This window comes from Crocodylus porosus, unplaced genomic scaffold (genome assembly GCF_001723895.1).
Source record: "Crocodylus porosus isolate Cpor-Errol unplaced genomic scaffold, CroPor_comp1, whole genome shotgun sequence".
Lineage (NCBI taxonomy): Eukaryota > Metazoa > Chordata > Crocodylia > Crocodylidae > Crocodylus > Crocodylus porosus.
This window is the reverse complement of record NW_017728909.1, coordinates 49302956-49320530: the sequence shown is the minus strand read 5'-3', so window position 1 is coordinate 49320530 and position 17575 is coordinate 49302956. Positions and strand designations below refer to the sequence as shown.

Genomic DNA, 17575 nt, shown 5'->3' with positions numbered 1-17575 from the left:
TGATGGTGGGCTCTAAGTTGGACTTCCATAGTCCTAAGCACTGTTGAAAATCGCACTAAATTCCCTTCAGCACCTTTAGGCACCCAAGTACCTTTGTACATCTGCCCTTTTCTCCCCTGCGTCTTGCTTGCTCTGTTCTGTTCTTGCTGGGTAAGATTCACTCCAGTGCAGAGCGTGAGAGCACCACTTCATAGAGTGCCTCTTCCCAGTGCCCTGCAATGGGGTGAATTTAACTGTTGTGGGTTTTTTTAAAATCTGATCCATTCTCTTCTCTCTTGCTTCCTTTCTCTATGAGGATCTGGAATATTAATATTGGATGGGATGCCAGATGATTTCTCTTCTTTGCATGCTATCTCCTGGCTCCTCTGCTCTGCATAGACTGAGATGTACATTAAACCAGAGCATAGGAGCACAGAAGTAATTTGCTATCTAAGAGTCAGACAGTTGCTAAGAGCAGAAGGGTTGGGAGGACTAACTGCTATTGCCTGTCTTCTGGGGCATAATGCACTACATTAGGTTTCCACTTGATTCAGGAAGGCTGTGCCTGTATTGCATAGGATCCAGAATTAGCTGTTTTTGGCTTATGATATTTAATGCAAAAGCTAAGTTGGAAAAAAGCAACACATTTACAGAGAGAAACCAAAAAGATTAATAATGACATGACTCTTTTCATGACTTAATATTTTCTTAAAATATGAAAATATTTTGACTTTAGAAAATCCCATTTCCCTAATCATATTAATCAGCTGTTAAACCATTTATATCAGGGGTGGGCGATTATTTGGGCTGGAGGGCCACTTAGGAGTTTTGGTGAGTTTTGGTGGCTGGATCACCCACCCCTCCCAGGGCCCACAACAGCTCACCAAAACTCCCTAAGTGACTTTGCTCTGCACTCAGCCAAGTGGATGGGATGGAGCTGCAGGCACCCGGGGTGCAGCATGTGGGAGCAGGATGGATGAGTGGAGCTGGGGCTGGAATCGGGATCATGGGGCCATGACAGCACGGGGCCACGGCCCAGGGCAGAGCCATGACCTATTCCCTGCATGCCCATGACAGGCACCAATTTCATGGGCAGAGGCACGTGGGAATTGTATCACAACTCTGTCCCAGGCCGCAGGCCCATGCTGTCATTGCCCAGTGATCCCGGGGTCTTCATGGAGACCAGCTTGGGACCTATACAGGCAGGGCATGCTTGGCCAGGTGCATGAGATGAAGCTGCGAGTGTCCAGGGAGCAGGATCCAGGAGTGGGTAAGTGGGGCCAGGGCCATGACAGCATAGGGCCAGGGGCCAGGGGTCAGGGCCCAGGACACAGCTGTAATCTGCTCCATGCTCGCCCCCCCACATGGAACTGGTGCCCATCACAGGGATGAGTGGACAGCAGAGCATGGTTCTGCCCCAGGCTCTGGCCTGACACTGTCACCAAACTGTGAACCTGATCCCAGCCCTGGTCCTGGCCCCGCTCATCCATCCCACTCCCAGATGCCATGCCCCACCAGCTCGCAGTCCCATCCCATCTGCCCAACTAAGCGCATTCTGCCCATGCGGGTTCTGGGCCAGTCTTCATGGAGACCTGGCCCACTCCATCCAGCACCCCCAGCAATGGATGCAGGGCAGATGTGCCAGGGTGCCCAGGCAGCAGGGCTGGGTAGAGTGACAGCAGTGGAGACTGGCAGCCGCACTAAAATGGAGCTGCCGCTGTGGGGGCTGGAAAGCAAGTCCAGCCACCCCACCACCCAAGTCCTGCTGTGCACCCAGGAGCAGCAGGACTGGCCACATGTGCCATAGCCCCAGCTGCCACAAACACCTGAGCTGGGTGGGGCAAAGGACCCACTATAGGCCAGATAAAATCCCTAGGCGAGTCAGATCTGGCCTGTGGGCCACACTCCCCAAGCCCCATCTGTATTATCAAGCTAACCTTCAATTTCTTGCTTTCTTAAAATAGTATGAACACTGAAAAATAAAAAAAGATTAAGCTTATTTACTTTCACATGTGTAATCAATAAGAAACAAGTTTATTATTTTTGCTAAAGAACCAGTTTATGGTCTAAAACCTATTATGTTTTGCTCATGTTCAATTATATTACTATAGAACATTTGTATTTTCTATAGTAGATACTATTACTATATTTTCTATAATAGAGAATATTACTTTGTAGAAAAATTACATTGCAAAGTGTCAATGTCAAGACATTACTGTTTTTATATATTAACCATGCTATTAAGTACCTTATAACAAAGAAAACTCTAAACAAATCCATAAATAAGGAATACAGTAGCAGATCTCAAAAGTCATTTTTAAAACTGGAACACTAATATTTTCTCCCAAACAAGACATGAACAATTATGTTTGCATAAACATTTCTTTTAAACTGATTTGACTTTCAGTTTTCCTTTTTCAGCAGCTGGCTGAAAACTGGCCTTTATTAACTAACTCTCACTCAACGGGCTTTAATTTTTTGGCTTCATGACAAGTTTACATTTTTTTCACCCTTTCAAAACATATTAAGCAATGATTGCTACTGTGTGACAGAGTGCAGAATTAACATTTATCAAGTGAACTCAATAAGTTCATGCCTCGATAGCCGCCTTCTGACTATGACAGTAATCGAGTCCTCTGTAGAACAATTAGTCACACTGAACAAATGGAAGAGGCACAAGTCTGTCACCCTACCCTGTCCTTAGACTATAGCAAATTAGATGTTACTTCTGCTTCTCTTCTATTTCTTGTAATCCAGAGAGTAATCCAGAGAGTGAAAGAACAATAATGTAATCTTAATACAGATCACTCTCATAATAGTCAAGCATGCTATAATTATGCTACTGAGGCAGACTCACAAATTTTGAAATTAAAACAAACACAAAGCCTCAGGAAGATAAGGCAAATTTGAAGCCGCTCTAAGATTTAAACAGAAAAGTTATTTTACCAGCAAGTGACATCATTGCACTTTTGCCATCCAGTTGTGCTTTCACTGATCAAATTAATATATCTGGTAATCAGAGAAAACCCCACATTTAAGGATGTCAGGTGGTTAAGATTTTGCTTTTAACTTCCAAACACACACCTTATGAAATATTTATATACGTCTATCTCAGGTAAATGAAAACAATCAGCTAGCTATTTTAAAAGCTGAATGTCTTAATTTCTGTTTAATGTAACTGCTTATGTGACTACACAAATCTTTATTTGGTAGCATGTACTCAGGCAGATTGGCTCTGAGGTAAGGAACAATTTTTTTAGTTGGATGTGCAGGGTAACCTTCAGCCTTAATATATGAAGTACAAAGCCACTCAAGTCAAAGGAGTTGCACTCACACAAGGGTTGACTATAACCCATACAGAGTGTTAAGTTTACAAAAGTATTTTCTCTATCTCTACATTTTCTTAATATACAAAATATGTATTCAGCACTTGTGTATTCACAAGAAATCTTTTGCATACATACCACCAGGTAAGTTAGTTTATATAAATTTGATTTGAAGGCAATCTAATTTAAAACTTTCTAAGTTCTGATGATGAAAAAAAAATCTGTTGAACTCCAGGAGGGTTCCTAAAATCCAAAATCCTCACACTGTATATAGAACTTCCAATACTGTTCCATTAAATGACATGGCAAAAATTCTTCATTATTTATTAACAGTATCTCACTGAAGTGAAGAAAATTTGTGGAGTTTTTTACCAAATCAAATTGAATAGAAGATTCTGTTGAAAACAAAGAAGCAAATGATTAAAAACATGATATTGAAATAATAACTAACTGGGATCTTACAGTCAAAGTTACTAGGCATGCACTTTGTGGCACAGACAGATTGTATCATCTGCAAGAAGCCCCACAGAGTTTAGTGGGACTCTGTGGAGGGAGTAGTGTACCAAGACACCGTGAACTGCAGGATTGGGCCCAAAGCCCCCGTACTACAAGCAGGGTGGGATTATTTGCCTGAAAAATTGCAGGATTACAGCCTTCATTTAACTGCATAAAATGAAGGAAGGTTTTTTTGGTTTAGAAAAAAAAATTCCCTGCTTGTGTTATTTAAGCAATAATAATATCATGTTATACAGTGAATTGTCAACAATGGAACAAGATAGCTATTCATCACTAGCACATAATTTGCTATTCAAAGCCAACAGTTAGGAAAACGAGGTCTTCAGAGAGCTGCTTGTTTTTATGACTTTATACTTTATCCCTTAAATACACTTTTAAAAAAGCATCAGAGTTGCATATCATAATACCTCATACTGGGCTTTCAGATACAATTATCACTGAAATGAACAGCACACTTGAAAGTCATGAATTACATTCTTGAAAGGAGCTACGTTCAGAAATAGTAAGTGCTAACCATGGTGAAGTTATCACAATTAGCAATTGCTCCCAGGAAGAGAACACTTCATAAGAATAAGGGTGGAGCTATAATAATCATAATAAAAAAACAGTGTGCAAACTTTGTTCAAACACTTGGAGACCCTCTAGCTTTCTTCTGAAAGAGCTAAATGATGTTCTGTTCAATCTTATTAGCTCAGCTGAGTTAAGTCCTGTTAAGATGCATACTAACACGTTTGCAGCCATGTTCACTGTCATGTTGTAAACTAGACTTTCCCTTAGGTTATAGCATGCTATAAACATCCTACTTTGGGTTTTAACGTGGCTTTTCCATTGTATAAAGGTAATTCTTTTGATCTAACGTAAATAAAAAATACACCTTTGTCTCTAAGATCTGCCTATAAGTAGGAAAAAAAAAGAATTATTAAAAAATCATGCATAACTTCCTCAGTGCAAGAAGCAGGACAAAGTGGCACCTTAGAGACTAACTGGTTCAGAGAGGCATATGCTTTCATAGACAAGATACTTCATCAAATACTATGAATGGGCTTGCTGAAATCGAGCAGATATCATTAGTTGGTGGATAAACACAGACCCTTTTGCATTTTCACTAGTCATTAAGCCTCTTTAAATAATTTTGCAATATGTCGATGTCAGAACACAGGCTATATAAAAAACAATGGGGGATTTACAGTAGGGTACCTTGCATCTGTACAGATAAATAAGCAAAGCCTGATGGTGTCAAATCAATTGTGCCTGAATCTCTGAAGAGATTATGCTATTCACACAAAGGTCTGTACCAACCTCATTAGCGGTGATGAAAAAAATAGGAATAGTGATATTTGGGTATAAGTCAGAATATAGTTTGATGGAAACCATATCTCGACATCTTAATCCTTTACCTCAGGTGTAAAATGTTTAAAATATAATAATGTGAAATCTATAAATGTGTTTTGTGATACAATCTGGATTCATAGTAGCATCACAATTACAATCTTTTGATAATACCCAAAATATACCTAACTTATATCCCCTCTAAATTTACTGAAAGATGCTCCTTTGTCTCTTAATTTTTCATAGGAATTTTTGTAGAAAATATTGGCAAAGTTTGAAACTACTTGGTACACTAGTTCCTGTTAGTAACTACTTTATAAAACTATTTGGAGATTTTTAAAATCAGGCTTTTTGTGGAATAGCTGCTATAAAGAGGTCAGAAGACTTCCAAATATGAAAACGTGTCTTCTCTCAAGTTCCTGCACCTCTAAAATATATATATATGTATTAATTAGCTTCAATTTTTGCCAAACAAATAGGTCAAAAAACTAAAAAATCTGTCAGATCTTGTAAGAACCGGAAGCCACATAACTGCTGCTAAAGGATCTAAGAAGCTTTGGCAGAAACAATCGAATGCCCACTTTTTAGACTAGTATAGGCCAACCTTTTTGTCAGGCATGCCACAAGTTATTCCTGCACGCTTACCAAGTGCCACTTCAATCCCTTTTGTTTGCTCCGTTTTCTGCTCCCTGCGCTGTGGCCACATCTACATGAGATGCTGACTGCGCAGTAACAGTTACTACTGCACAGTAGGGTCATGTGGCAGGAAGTGTGACGCAATGCTACTGCACAGTAGTAACAAGCTATTGCAGCCAGCATCACCTAAAGCTGTTTGGCGATGCTACTGTGCAGTAACTCCGGTTACTGCACATTTAGTATGTTTATAAACAAAACTTGTATAAATAAGTACTAAATGACTGCACACTAATGACTAAGCAGTCAGTGTCTTCTGTAGATGCTGCCTGTGTTCCCTATACAATGTTACTCTGCTTTCTGCTTCCCATCCAATCTGCTCCCTGCCCTATCTGCCACTGTGCTGCCTGCCTCCTCCCCAGTCTCCTGCATCTCACACACACAGGCTGCTCACACCACTATGGCATACATGCCACAGGTTATCCACCCCTGCTATTGACTTGCACAGATAGATGTCAGATGAAGAATAACTTCTAAGTCCTCTATCTAAGTATCTTACAAAATGAGACTGGATCTTGGTTTTAAACTTTTTCATACATTTTGGGTTTTGAAATGTGACACGAAGGACAATTTTCCACCTACACCTGATAAAAGCATCTCAAGGCTGTACTAAAACATAATTTTCCTTTTATCCTCAATAATTCATCAAAGTTCACGTCTTCTCAGATAATCTGTTATCTCCTATCTTCTGTATGAAGAAGAATAAAATTTGAGGGGTTAGTAAACCATCAAGGTATGTGAAACTTAAAAAATACCTTTGAATACTATAGCAAGGAAAGTGGATGCAAATATTTGATATGGTTCCAAGGTGAAAAGGTTCATTTTGTGAGAAAATGTATCTGAGTCTCTGTTAGTACCTAATGAGAATTTCCTGAAGGCATGCCCTTCATCCTGAAACATGCAAGGAGGCTTTGAAATCAACAAGTAAGCTTATCTGATTTAGTTTGTAGAATTTGACATTAAGCCACAGCCTAGGTAAGATAATAGATTTCTCAGAAAAGTCTACTGACTTCCTCAACTGTAAACAGCTATAAAGAATTCAGTGCCTTACTTCTTTTGCTCCTCCGTTTATATGCTGATTAATTTTAAAGGATCCTTTTCACCTTGATAGCTGTTTGCTGTGACTCCTTAACAAAGGCATAAAAGAACTAGCAATATATCAAGGAAAGAGAGCAACTACTGCTGTAAAAAAAAAATTACCTGTGGTTACTGACAACTACTGTTGTCTTGGGTGGTATGAGAAACTAGAATCCATTCAAATTTGATGTATAGAGGTTATACTCTAACACTTTGGAATTTTTTCTTTTTTAAAAAACCAAAATAATGACCCTTCAAAGTACAGTTACAACTATTAATCAATTATAATATATACCAGTGTTATTAAAATGCTACAATTATAAGAGAGAACTGTATGAGAGTCAAAAAATGTGCATTCAAAACTGAATAAACAGATGGTTCATACTGAGAGATTTCATAGATTTCATAGCCATTCAGGTTGGAAGGGACCCCGGAGGATCATCAAGTCCAGCCCCGCACTCAGGGGCAGAAAGTCAGCAGGGGTCATAGGATCCCAACAAAAGAAACATCCAAAAGGGTCTTGAAGTCATTCAAAGTGGGTGCTTGAACCACCTCCAGCGGCAGTCTATTCCAGACCTTGGGGGCTCGGACGGTTAAAGAAGTTCTTTCTTATGTCCAGCCTGAAACGGTTGCAGAGGAGTTTGTGACCATTCGACCTTGTCATCCCTTGGGGCGTTAGAGAGTTTTAAGGTAAAACATTTCAGCCACTGCAGAAATTGAGTTCAGCATTCCAGGCCATTTCAGAAAATATTTTGAAAGTCAAATCTTCTAAAACTGTAAATAAGGCAGAGCCAATTAAATTTATAGAAAATATTTATTTTTTGCCTTAGTTGATGACCTTTTTTAAATTTTTGATGGTCAAAATCATGCTACTCTGAGGTAAAGGTGTTATAAATTAAATGCCAGTGTATACTCCTTTTTTACAAATACAACCTGATCTCAGCGGATAATTACTCTCATTAGTCTCATTACAATCATTTTAGAAATTAATTTACAGTCAACCTTTAGCAAAATATATCTGTAATTTACTCATCCCAAATCAGTCCTCCTAAGTTCTGAGACTAATATTAGTCGCTGTGGTTCCTAGCATTTTTCACTTGGTTTGAGTCACAACTTGGATGAATTTGTGGCTGACCATTCAACTTCTTTTTTCCCCTCACACTATTCTGATACAGTTGTCACTATCTACCCGTTTTTCTCTCATGCTTCTCCTTTATCTTCTTTTTGCTTCCTCTTATTTTCTCCCTTTGACATGTTTGCTGATTCTGCAGATGTTTGTATGTCCTTTGCTGACTCCTCTCCTTTTTACTCGTTTCTTTCTAAATCTTTGGACAACTACTTCCTTTTGTGACAAGGTATTTAGCAGAATTCACAGGTTCATTGGAATCTGACAGGTTGCACTATAAGCACTTCTGCTATAGCCTCAAACTTGTAACCTCAGTCAGGGCTGTCAACCATGCACCTTAGCATGCACAACACCCCAGCCTCTGGAAGACTACTGGCTCCTTGAGATGGGTTTGGATGACACCAGTAAACATGCCTCTAAGCTAAGTGTCTGGGGGGCACAGAAAATAATAACTGGGACTAGAGGAATGCTGCCTCACTCTGCAAGTAACTGAATCAGAGACCACAGTAGAAACCGGAATGGGACTTGGATGAGTTTCAAAGAGGAACCTGATGTTTATCAGTGATAAATATCACTGAGAATTGCCATATTTGCAATGTGTACGTGGGGGAAAAGGGAGTTTTGTATCTCAGTCAGAGCATTTCCTGTAAGTACTGTTCCCTGCACTGTGCCACCAGCTTCCCACTGTAATTTGCCACTTTCAAGAATCACATTGTAAAGATTCATTACTAAGAAAATGGAGTCCTTTTTTCCTCACAGACTGTCCCTCTCAGACCAATATCCCCAATGACTGAACTATGGTTACATGGCAGAAAAAAAATACTGTTCTGTATACAGAGCAACCATTCTTTGCTCATTAAATTCCTGCCTAAAATCTCAATTTTTCTATGATTCTGACAACATATGAATCAAATATATCAATTCAAGCTTTATTTTTAATATTTTTAATCTATAATTTAATTTTCATGACTCGCATGTACCTCATACTTTGATATTTTGTGCCTCTGTGTTCAATATAGGCAGGTGGGGCTAACTGAATTCTACAGAGTTATATGTTGTGAATGAGTGGAGTATAAATAAGGTTATGTGAAACAGCTGACTTTGCTCCATTTTAATTGCTGCAGAACTACAACAGAACAAGGATTAGTAACATATACAAAATATCCTTTTGATCCCTTGAAAGTTCCTTTCAAAAAAGAAAGAGTAGAGGAAGATGTCATGACCACTGGCTCTCTGTTCCTGGAACTGATGGCTCACATATGACCCTCTTTAGATTCTGTGCCAGGAAGATGGAAGGGTTTCCATTGATTCAAGGGAGCTAGATGTCTCATCTCCATTGGTGGTGATTTTGGAAACTATCCCTTTCTGGGATGGTCACGACCCTTGTGTCTCATGGGAAAGCTTCTGTGTGCATGCAGGGGGCTTCTTACTAACCAGTGCTGTAACAAGGGGAGGCGAGTGGGGTGACCACCCCAGGCACCAAAGTGAAGGGGAGCCAACAGGTGCTGCCCAGCTCTGGGGTGGGGTGGGGCGTGGGATGGAGCCATGAGTAACTCATTTGGTGAGGGCGGGGTGGGGTGCAAGGACAGGGGAAGGGCAGCTCCCATCATTGCATGCACTCCTGGCCAAGCATGGGGGGGGGCATGTGCCCCCTGGATCTGTGTGTGGATCAATGGTGTGCTGCCTCTGCAGACTTTGCCCTGGGCACCAAACTTTGTTGCTACAGTACTGTTACCAAATTACTAACATTTTCTCTGGAAACAACAGTAACCTAAGCCTCTTCACAGGATTTGATTCTGTCATGGTTGGAGGTTCAAGGAAAAAAATAGGAAGCGCAAGCCTTTGGAAAAGTGCTAGATGATCATCTGATTCTACAGTTTCTGGTCCACCTGTCTGAGCACAATAATCTTCATTACAATAGTTCTTTTCTTCCCTATGAATCTTGCAGTTTGAAGGTTCTGCTTTCATAGACTTACACAAGAGTAAGGGACTATCCTTCTTCTAACAGTAAATTGTAAGACTTAGCAGGCATGCCTGAAGTCATCTTATAACAAGTGTCAGCCTCCAGAGACTGGGACTATCCCCCAAGATCCATTACATTAAGAACTTTTCCAAAGTTTCAGCGGATGGATTTACACATGCATTAATGTGCTTTTTCTAATGTGCATTAAATTTAGTAACTCTAGGTACTTTTACATGTGCTCTGGTGGTGAGAGGGGTGCAGGTAGCACTTTAATTAGAGTGGCTCTGAGAGCCTCTCTAATTAAAACACTGCCGCATTTCCTGTATCAGTGCTGGTCCCTGCCACATGACTTATCTCCTCAGGGAGTAGAGATCCGGGACAACAGCAGCAGCAAGGAGACCCCCAGCACAGAACTCTGCTCCCTGCAGGGAACAGCAAGCTTACTCACCGCTCTGCACTGCTTCCTTGCCCTGCAACCCAGTGTGACAAGGATCAGAGATCCACGTGGGCTTTCTTCACCTGCATGGAGGGCAGCGGCCCTCCCCCTCCCCCAGACAAGCCACCCATGGCCCCATCCTGCTCCCTGCTGGGGTCCCCACCCCAAGCCTCTGCAAAGCTTGCAGCCTGTTTGAAACAGATTCAGCCGAAATGAAACAGGGCAGTGGTCTGAAACACCAAAACAAATCACTGTCCTCTGAAACGGCCGAATCTGAAACTGAATTGAAACATGGCTGTTTCACCCAACCCTAATGCACATTAGGGCAGTCTGCAGTCTAATGTGTATTTATGTAGTACCTCACATTGGAGCTCCAGTGCGTCAGAGTGAACTCAATTAATCAAGTCTTCTTCCCGTGGTACTGCTGGAGCTCTAGCAACATGGGTCTTACCCAGGCACTTGGCTGCTACTGTAAGCAGGTCCCCTCATAAAGTCGGTGGGCTGGATGGAGCTCTGTGGGCCAGATCCGGCCTGTGGGCCATGTGTTTGACACTGATTTCAATGGACTAAACTATGTCAACAGACATTTTATAGCATAGCTAAAACTGTTTCAGAAAGACTTACACTATTCTCTTCCATGCAACCAATCAATAGTGTTCTCTCATTTATCAGACCTTATCACTGTGGTTTCCTCAGTGTTGAAGGGTAACAGTCTGTAGATTGTTTGCAAAGTATATATAACTAGACTTTGCACAGAAGGCAAATTGGCAGTAAATTTGTATTTTCACAAACTGTCATTCTATTGATGTTGATTTGACACAGTAATGGTTTACTCTCTGTTTTAACAATAGTACTCCTTAGCATACCTGAGGACTATTACTGGGGGGTGGAGGGGAGGGAGTTATTTAGTTGTAGCCTACAGTGAACATCTGTAAAATCTGTATCACTTAGGAGGAAAAGGAAACAACAGTTAGTTGTAACTGTTCTTTTCTGAATGTATTGCCTTAGCAGATCCAAACTGACACCTCTTCCTCTGCTCTAGTTTTCAAATGTAAGGATGTACTTGCAGGTAGAAAGGAAAATGGAGTGTTGGAGGGTAAAATGTATGCCCTTTATCCCAACCCACTAGAACTAAGGGGTATTTGAGAGCATGCCATCATTTCACTAGTTTAAAAGGTAACTTGAGCAAAATGCCATGTCCACAATGTGGCTATGAAAGGGCTACTTTTGGAGGTGATTACTGGTAAATCTGTTAGCTTCCATATGTCTGTAAAATTGTTTATTGTTAATGTGGACTGATCTCCATGCCCTACCCTGCCTTCCCATGTACTAGACATACAAAAGCAGTATGTGGATCTTCAATAAAAACCTTTACTCACATCACAATCTCACACAATAATTACTGAATTTTATTTCTATCTTCTCATATCTTCATTAGGAACATGGATGTTAATAGGTAACATCTATTTGTTAGATTTTCTGAATTACCCATTGTTCCTCAGGGTCCTCAGACTGAGGCATTATGACATTTAAATTGTTACCTGAAAATACTTAAACTCCTTTTTTTAAACTTCAGTATCCATTAGGATAATTCACCAGTATTATAACAATTTAATGGAAAGAAGACAGGATCTTCTGAGATTTGAAATCTAATCCTCACTGGGCATGTCTATATGTTGCCCTACAGCAACATTGTTACTGTGCCATGCTTTATTACTTCCTTTTGGAAGTATTAAAAAAGCACAGTGCAGTTACTGCCTGTACTCCGCCACATGCACAATTATTTTTAGCAGCTACTTTGCTGCAGCGGCACGCTATAATAAGGGAGCGTGTCACTACAGCAAAGTTGCTCCTGGTCAAATGTAGATACCCATGGATTCTACATCACTGTAGTGCATCACTGTGGCAACATAGCATCACATGTAGATGTATCCCCTATAGCTGTAATCTGGTCCCAAGAAAAAGATTTAAGAAATGGACATGACTACCATCCCTGCATGTACAAATCAGGTAATACATATATTTCATACATAAAGGACTGTATTGTAGATTTACCTTACAGTGAAATAAAAGATGTGTTTCATATAAAGTATAAATGCCCAATTCCATGCTCTAAGTATTCATATTTTTGTTTGGTGTCCAGAAGGCCTTCCAATCCCACAGATCTAAACCCAGACTAAGTTCTTTGTTCCATTTAGATATCAAATTATTTAAACTTCCATCACCAAATTTATTCCCTGAGCATTTTTTATTAAAGAGATAATATGATTTCTTTGAAAGGATTCATGACAGAATATTGTCCAGTATAACTAGCAAGTTACAGATGCCAAACATATGTTTAAATTATTGTTAAACATTTGATGTTGGCTTGTAATTTATTCTTGATTATCCAATGAATATACACATACATAAAACATGCAGTTTACCTGTATACCAGACAGTGTAATAAAATATTCATGCAAATGTATAATATACAGCTCGCTAAAATATGTTCACAGTTGTTTTAATTAGCATTAATATGATTAAGTTAGTGGATCAGAAATAATATTTCAGGGTTCACCTTGGATAAAGAACATAAATAAAAGTTCCTATTTTAAATTCTTTCAGTTTACAAGCCAATCTAATGATGGGTGGATCTGAGGAAGAATGGCATACTGTATAAATCAAATTACAGTTCAAGTTAAATATTAACCAATAGTTACGCTGATCAGCAATTTATATTCACCAACAAAATCTATAGGAGCTGTCACTAACTGACTAGGTACTATGTACAGCCTCATAAAAAGTTTAGAGACCTCTCCCACACCACTAGTACTGTATTTTCTACATACAATATTCATCTCTCCCCCAAAACCAGCTACTGGAAATTGGAGTGTGCATTATATGCAAGAAATATGGTAAGAGCAAGTTCTGTCACTTACCAGATGAAAATGAATGTTAAATCTTCAGCAACCTGTAGCAATCACCAGGAGGAAAAGTGTAACGCCGACTGGGAGCCAACCCCAGATAGGCAAACCTCCTGCCTGGTTTACCAGCCACCTGTTTATACGACTAGGGCTGACATAAGGTGACGATGTCATCAGAGAACGCCCGCCAGCTCAAATAAAAGCTGGCGGCAGAAGGAACACTGAAGAGCATCAGCCAGGAGGCAGCTGTATGCTCCTGCCGCCACAGCCAGATTCACTTCCATGCCGGGACCCAACATGGAGTCCCAGAAAGGGTAGGGACCCAGGATGGGGTCCCGAAGAGGGGTCTAGCCACACAACAGAGCGATACCTGGTGACCTCACCAGGAAGGATGCCAAAGGACAGACTGCAGCACAGCACACAGGATGCATCAGTAGGGAGGATGAGTACTCCCTCCCTGGAGCCTTTGTTGGACTTTGCTTTTACAATTTAATTATCCCCTGAAGCTGGAAAAAGGCCACGAGCTATGTGCTGGGGCCAAGGGATCAAGGCTCTTGGGTACTCTAGGCGGGCACATTTAAAGCTTAGCAGGCAACCTACAGGCCAGAAGGCCCATGGTCCCATGGGCAATAAGCAGGACCACTAAATGCCCCACTGGTCTCTTAGGACCGGACCCAGAAGGAAGAGACCTAAACACAGCATGTGGTTTGCAACCTGATGCTGTGCTCATGCTATGATGCTCAAAGCCCGTATCAGGGCCTGCCATGAAGACTGGTGCATAACGTGCCCAGTCAGTCCAACATCCAGGTGATTCCAGCTGGCTGGCACATGGAAGGGGGGTAAGGAAGGTGGAGACCCAGGAACACCCACTGACGATACCCTCCCACAAGTCTCAACTTAAAGGGCATCTTCTGATCCTGAACAGAACAATATCTGGCAGGCAAGTACTGGGGGGGGGTCTTCCTGGGGAGGTAACATGAAGTCAGCAAAGGTGCCTCAGGTGAATCTAAGGCAGAATAAGAACAACCTATCCGGAGCCACTTGAGAGTGGCTGCATGAAGCCTGGTGGGTATACAACCCATATGGAGCAGAACAATGAGCAGGGTTGGCTCCCTAGCTGCTGTTACTTAGTTACTTATTACAACGTAAGATCTTCCTTTTTTCAACCTTTCAAAAACAAGGTGTGTATTACATTCTAGAGCAGGGGTCAGCAACGTTTTTGGGCAGAGTGCCATAAACACCTGTGATCTCAACTTGTAAGATGGTGTGTCAGGGGCAGATGGTGGGGGAGCCACAAAAGGTCCAATCCTTGTTGTGGCAGTGCAGACTTCGCCTCTTCCCTGCCATTCGCCCTGAGGTGGGTATGCCAAGCAAAATGCCTTGGAGTGCCACACTCTGACACCCACGACAGGGATTGCCTACCCTTGTTCTAGGGAATGTTTTATGTAAGAGAATATAGTATATTGTATGGCCAAATTCTATTTTTCAGTGACCATACTAAAAATCTTTGTCCCAAGTTTGTAAAAAATCACTCTTCAAAGAAGCAGAAATGTCTTAAACTGAAAGTGCAAACAAACAACTTTATACCAGCGTAATGTGCTTTTATATGGTATGAATATTGGACAGACACACAATATACAGGGTGAGCCATTATCCTCCAGGACAAAGTTGAAAAGTCAGAAGTAACTACACACACACACATACTACACTGGTGTACAGGATTGCATGTCTGTAACTCTAGTGAATTTTATCCCTAGATAGCCATTTGCTTAGTATAGACCTGTGATTCTCAAACAAGATGCTGTGGCACTCTGGAGTGCCGTGTGGTCCTTTCAAGGCTGCCACACAATGTTAGTACTGTTAGGTATGAAAACATAATTCATAAGACAAACCCAGAGGGTAAGTTCCTACAAGTGTTCACATGCATTTTCTGGGGGGCAAACAACAGCGGCACATTTGTGCTGCTGCTATTCGTCCCCGGGCACATATCTACACGCACATTCTGGCACATTGCAAATTGATTTGGGTGGGCTGGGGAGCCTTATCTAGGGCCCTAGGGGTCTCCCAGGCAAGCATCAGAGTGATTCCAGTGTTTGGAGCTTGAGTGGCAGCCAAAGAGTGACTCTGGCTGGCCAGCTTCCATTTTTGGTGGTGCACACTGCTTCCATGTGCACTGCACTACTTTTTTTTTTTATGGCATTTTTGTTTTTATACCAGGAAGTCCTGGTGTACTATATGCAGTGCTGCAAACTACATGTGCACGCTCATGGGAATGAAGTCAGAGATTTCAAATAGGAATCGGTAGTGTTAAAAACATTCTGACCTGTTGTGGTCTTTTAGAGTTCTTTGCAACAGAAGAATTGTTCTATTATTTTTCTATAGCCAAAAAATAAGCAAAAACTTAGAGCTGGCATTTTCCAATGGGTGCCCTCAGTCTAAAAAGGTTGAAAACTACTGGTGTAAATAGTGCTCAGTGCCATTTATTCTGCCACCCAGTGGTAAGGTGCTGTTAGACAGCCTACTACGGACAGCTACCTTGGGATTCTTGGTAAATTGTCCACTCTAGATACCGGCATAATTTATGTTGGTTTACAGGTTTGATATGAATTGCACTGGTGTTAATGTGTTGTATGTTCCCTCAATTTCTGTGAATTCCATAAAAAAGTAGCATGTAAATCCTCACATAGGCAACATGTAGAGGGGGCACATGCCTCCCCTGAGATTGGCTGCCGCAGAAGTCAGCACTGGTTTCTGCACGTGGTTGCCACCTCACCCCCTTGCCACCGATGTGGCTGCGGGAGGTTCCACTTGCCACCCACCACTCACCCGACACTGCTGCAGCCACCTGTGGGTGATCCCCTCTTGGCCTGCTCTCACTGCTGCCATCACCATGGCTGCCTGCAGGTGGTCCCCACTTGCCGCTGCCACGCCCACACCCCCACTGCTGACATTGCCACTTGCGGGTGGTCACTGTGCCACCCCAGCCTCAGGAGGCATGCGTCATTCATGAATCCCCATATATTTTCATTCAACATTCCCAGATAGGTTTGTCTAATTCCTTGTTTTGCCATAAAGTTTCTCAAGTAATGCTATAGGTAAAGCTACTGGTATCAGCTACTGTTATTTTAAGTGGGATCAGAAAAGAAAGTAGATTATTTGCAATCATTTTGTTTGTCACTGTCTTGTATCTGCCCAAGCTCCTCTCCTCATCCATCTCTTTTTAAGGAGTACAATTATGTGAGGTATTTTCTTGCTAGTAAAGTTCCATACTAGAGAAGAAGATAGTAATATAGAAATAATATATTGGCCTGACTCAATTCCTTGCCTCCTGGCTTCTTGTTTGGTGTAGTAATGAATAATAATACTGTACTGTAGTGAGACAAGACACGCTGGGAAATTTGGTTGTCACATCAGACGACAAAGCTAACCTATTTAACGACTTATTTGCCTCCATTTTCCTGAGCAGAGATCGGATCAGCCCCCTCACTGGGTCCCCCTCAGGCCCCAGGGGAAGTGCACCTAGGCCATGGGTCAGTGAGTATCTAGTCAGGGAACTTCTGGAGGGACTGGATGTATTTAAATCAGCTGGTCCGGATGATCTCCACCCCAGAGTGCTGAGGGAATTAGCTGAGGTCGTTGCAGGACCCCTGGCACAGCTTTACGAGCACTCGTGGTGCTCTGGTGTGGCGCCAGAGGACTGGAAGAGGGCCAATGTGGTTCCCATCTTCAAAAAAAGGGAGGAAGGAGGACCTGGGAAACTATAGGCCAGTTAGTCTTACCTCGATCTTGGGTAAGCTTTTCAAGAGAATTATTCTGGCACATGTCCATGAGGGGCCATCAGGGGAGATTATGCTTAGGGGCAACCAACATGGGTTCATTAGAGGCAGGTCTTGTCAGACCAACCTGGTGGCCTTCTACGACCAGGTCACCAAATCTTAGATGCAGGGGTAGCAGTGGACAGAGTCTTCCTGGACTTTCGGAAGGCCTTTGAAGCTGTCTCTCACCCTGTTCTCATTATAAAACGGGGGGACTGTGGTGTCGACACCCACACAGTCAAATGGGTTGCTAACTGGCTGGAGGGCCGCACCCAGAGAGTGGTAGTGGATGGGTCATTTTCATCCTGGAGGGATGTGGGCAGTGGGGTTTCGCAGGGCTTGGTCCTCAGGCCTGCACTGTTCAACATCTTCATCAGTGACTTGGACGAGGGGGTAAAAAGCACCCTGT

General features: G+C 41.9%; 1 protein-coding gene across 1 annotated transcript in view; it reads right to left on the bottom strand.

Moving 5' to 3' along the window:
• Positions 1-2739: 2739 nt before the first annotated feature.
• Positions 2740-17575, bottom strand: part of ANKRD31 (ankyrin repeat domain 31) — a 136574-nt gene continuing 121738 nt past the window's right edge. Inside the window, 1 exon segment of the mRNA XM_019531705.1 lies at positions 2740-3700. Within this exon segment, the coding sequence (XP_019387250.1) occupies positions 3549-3700 (152 nt within the window). The 3' untranslated portion in view covers positions 2740-3548.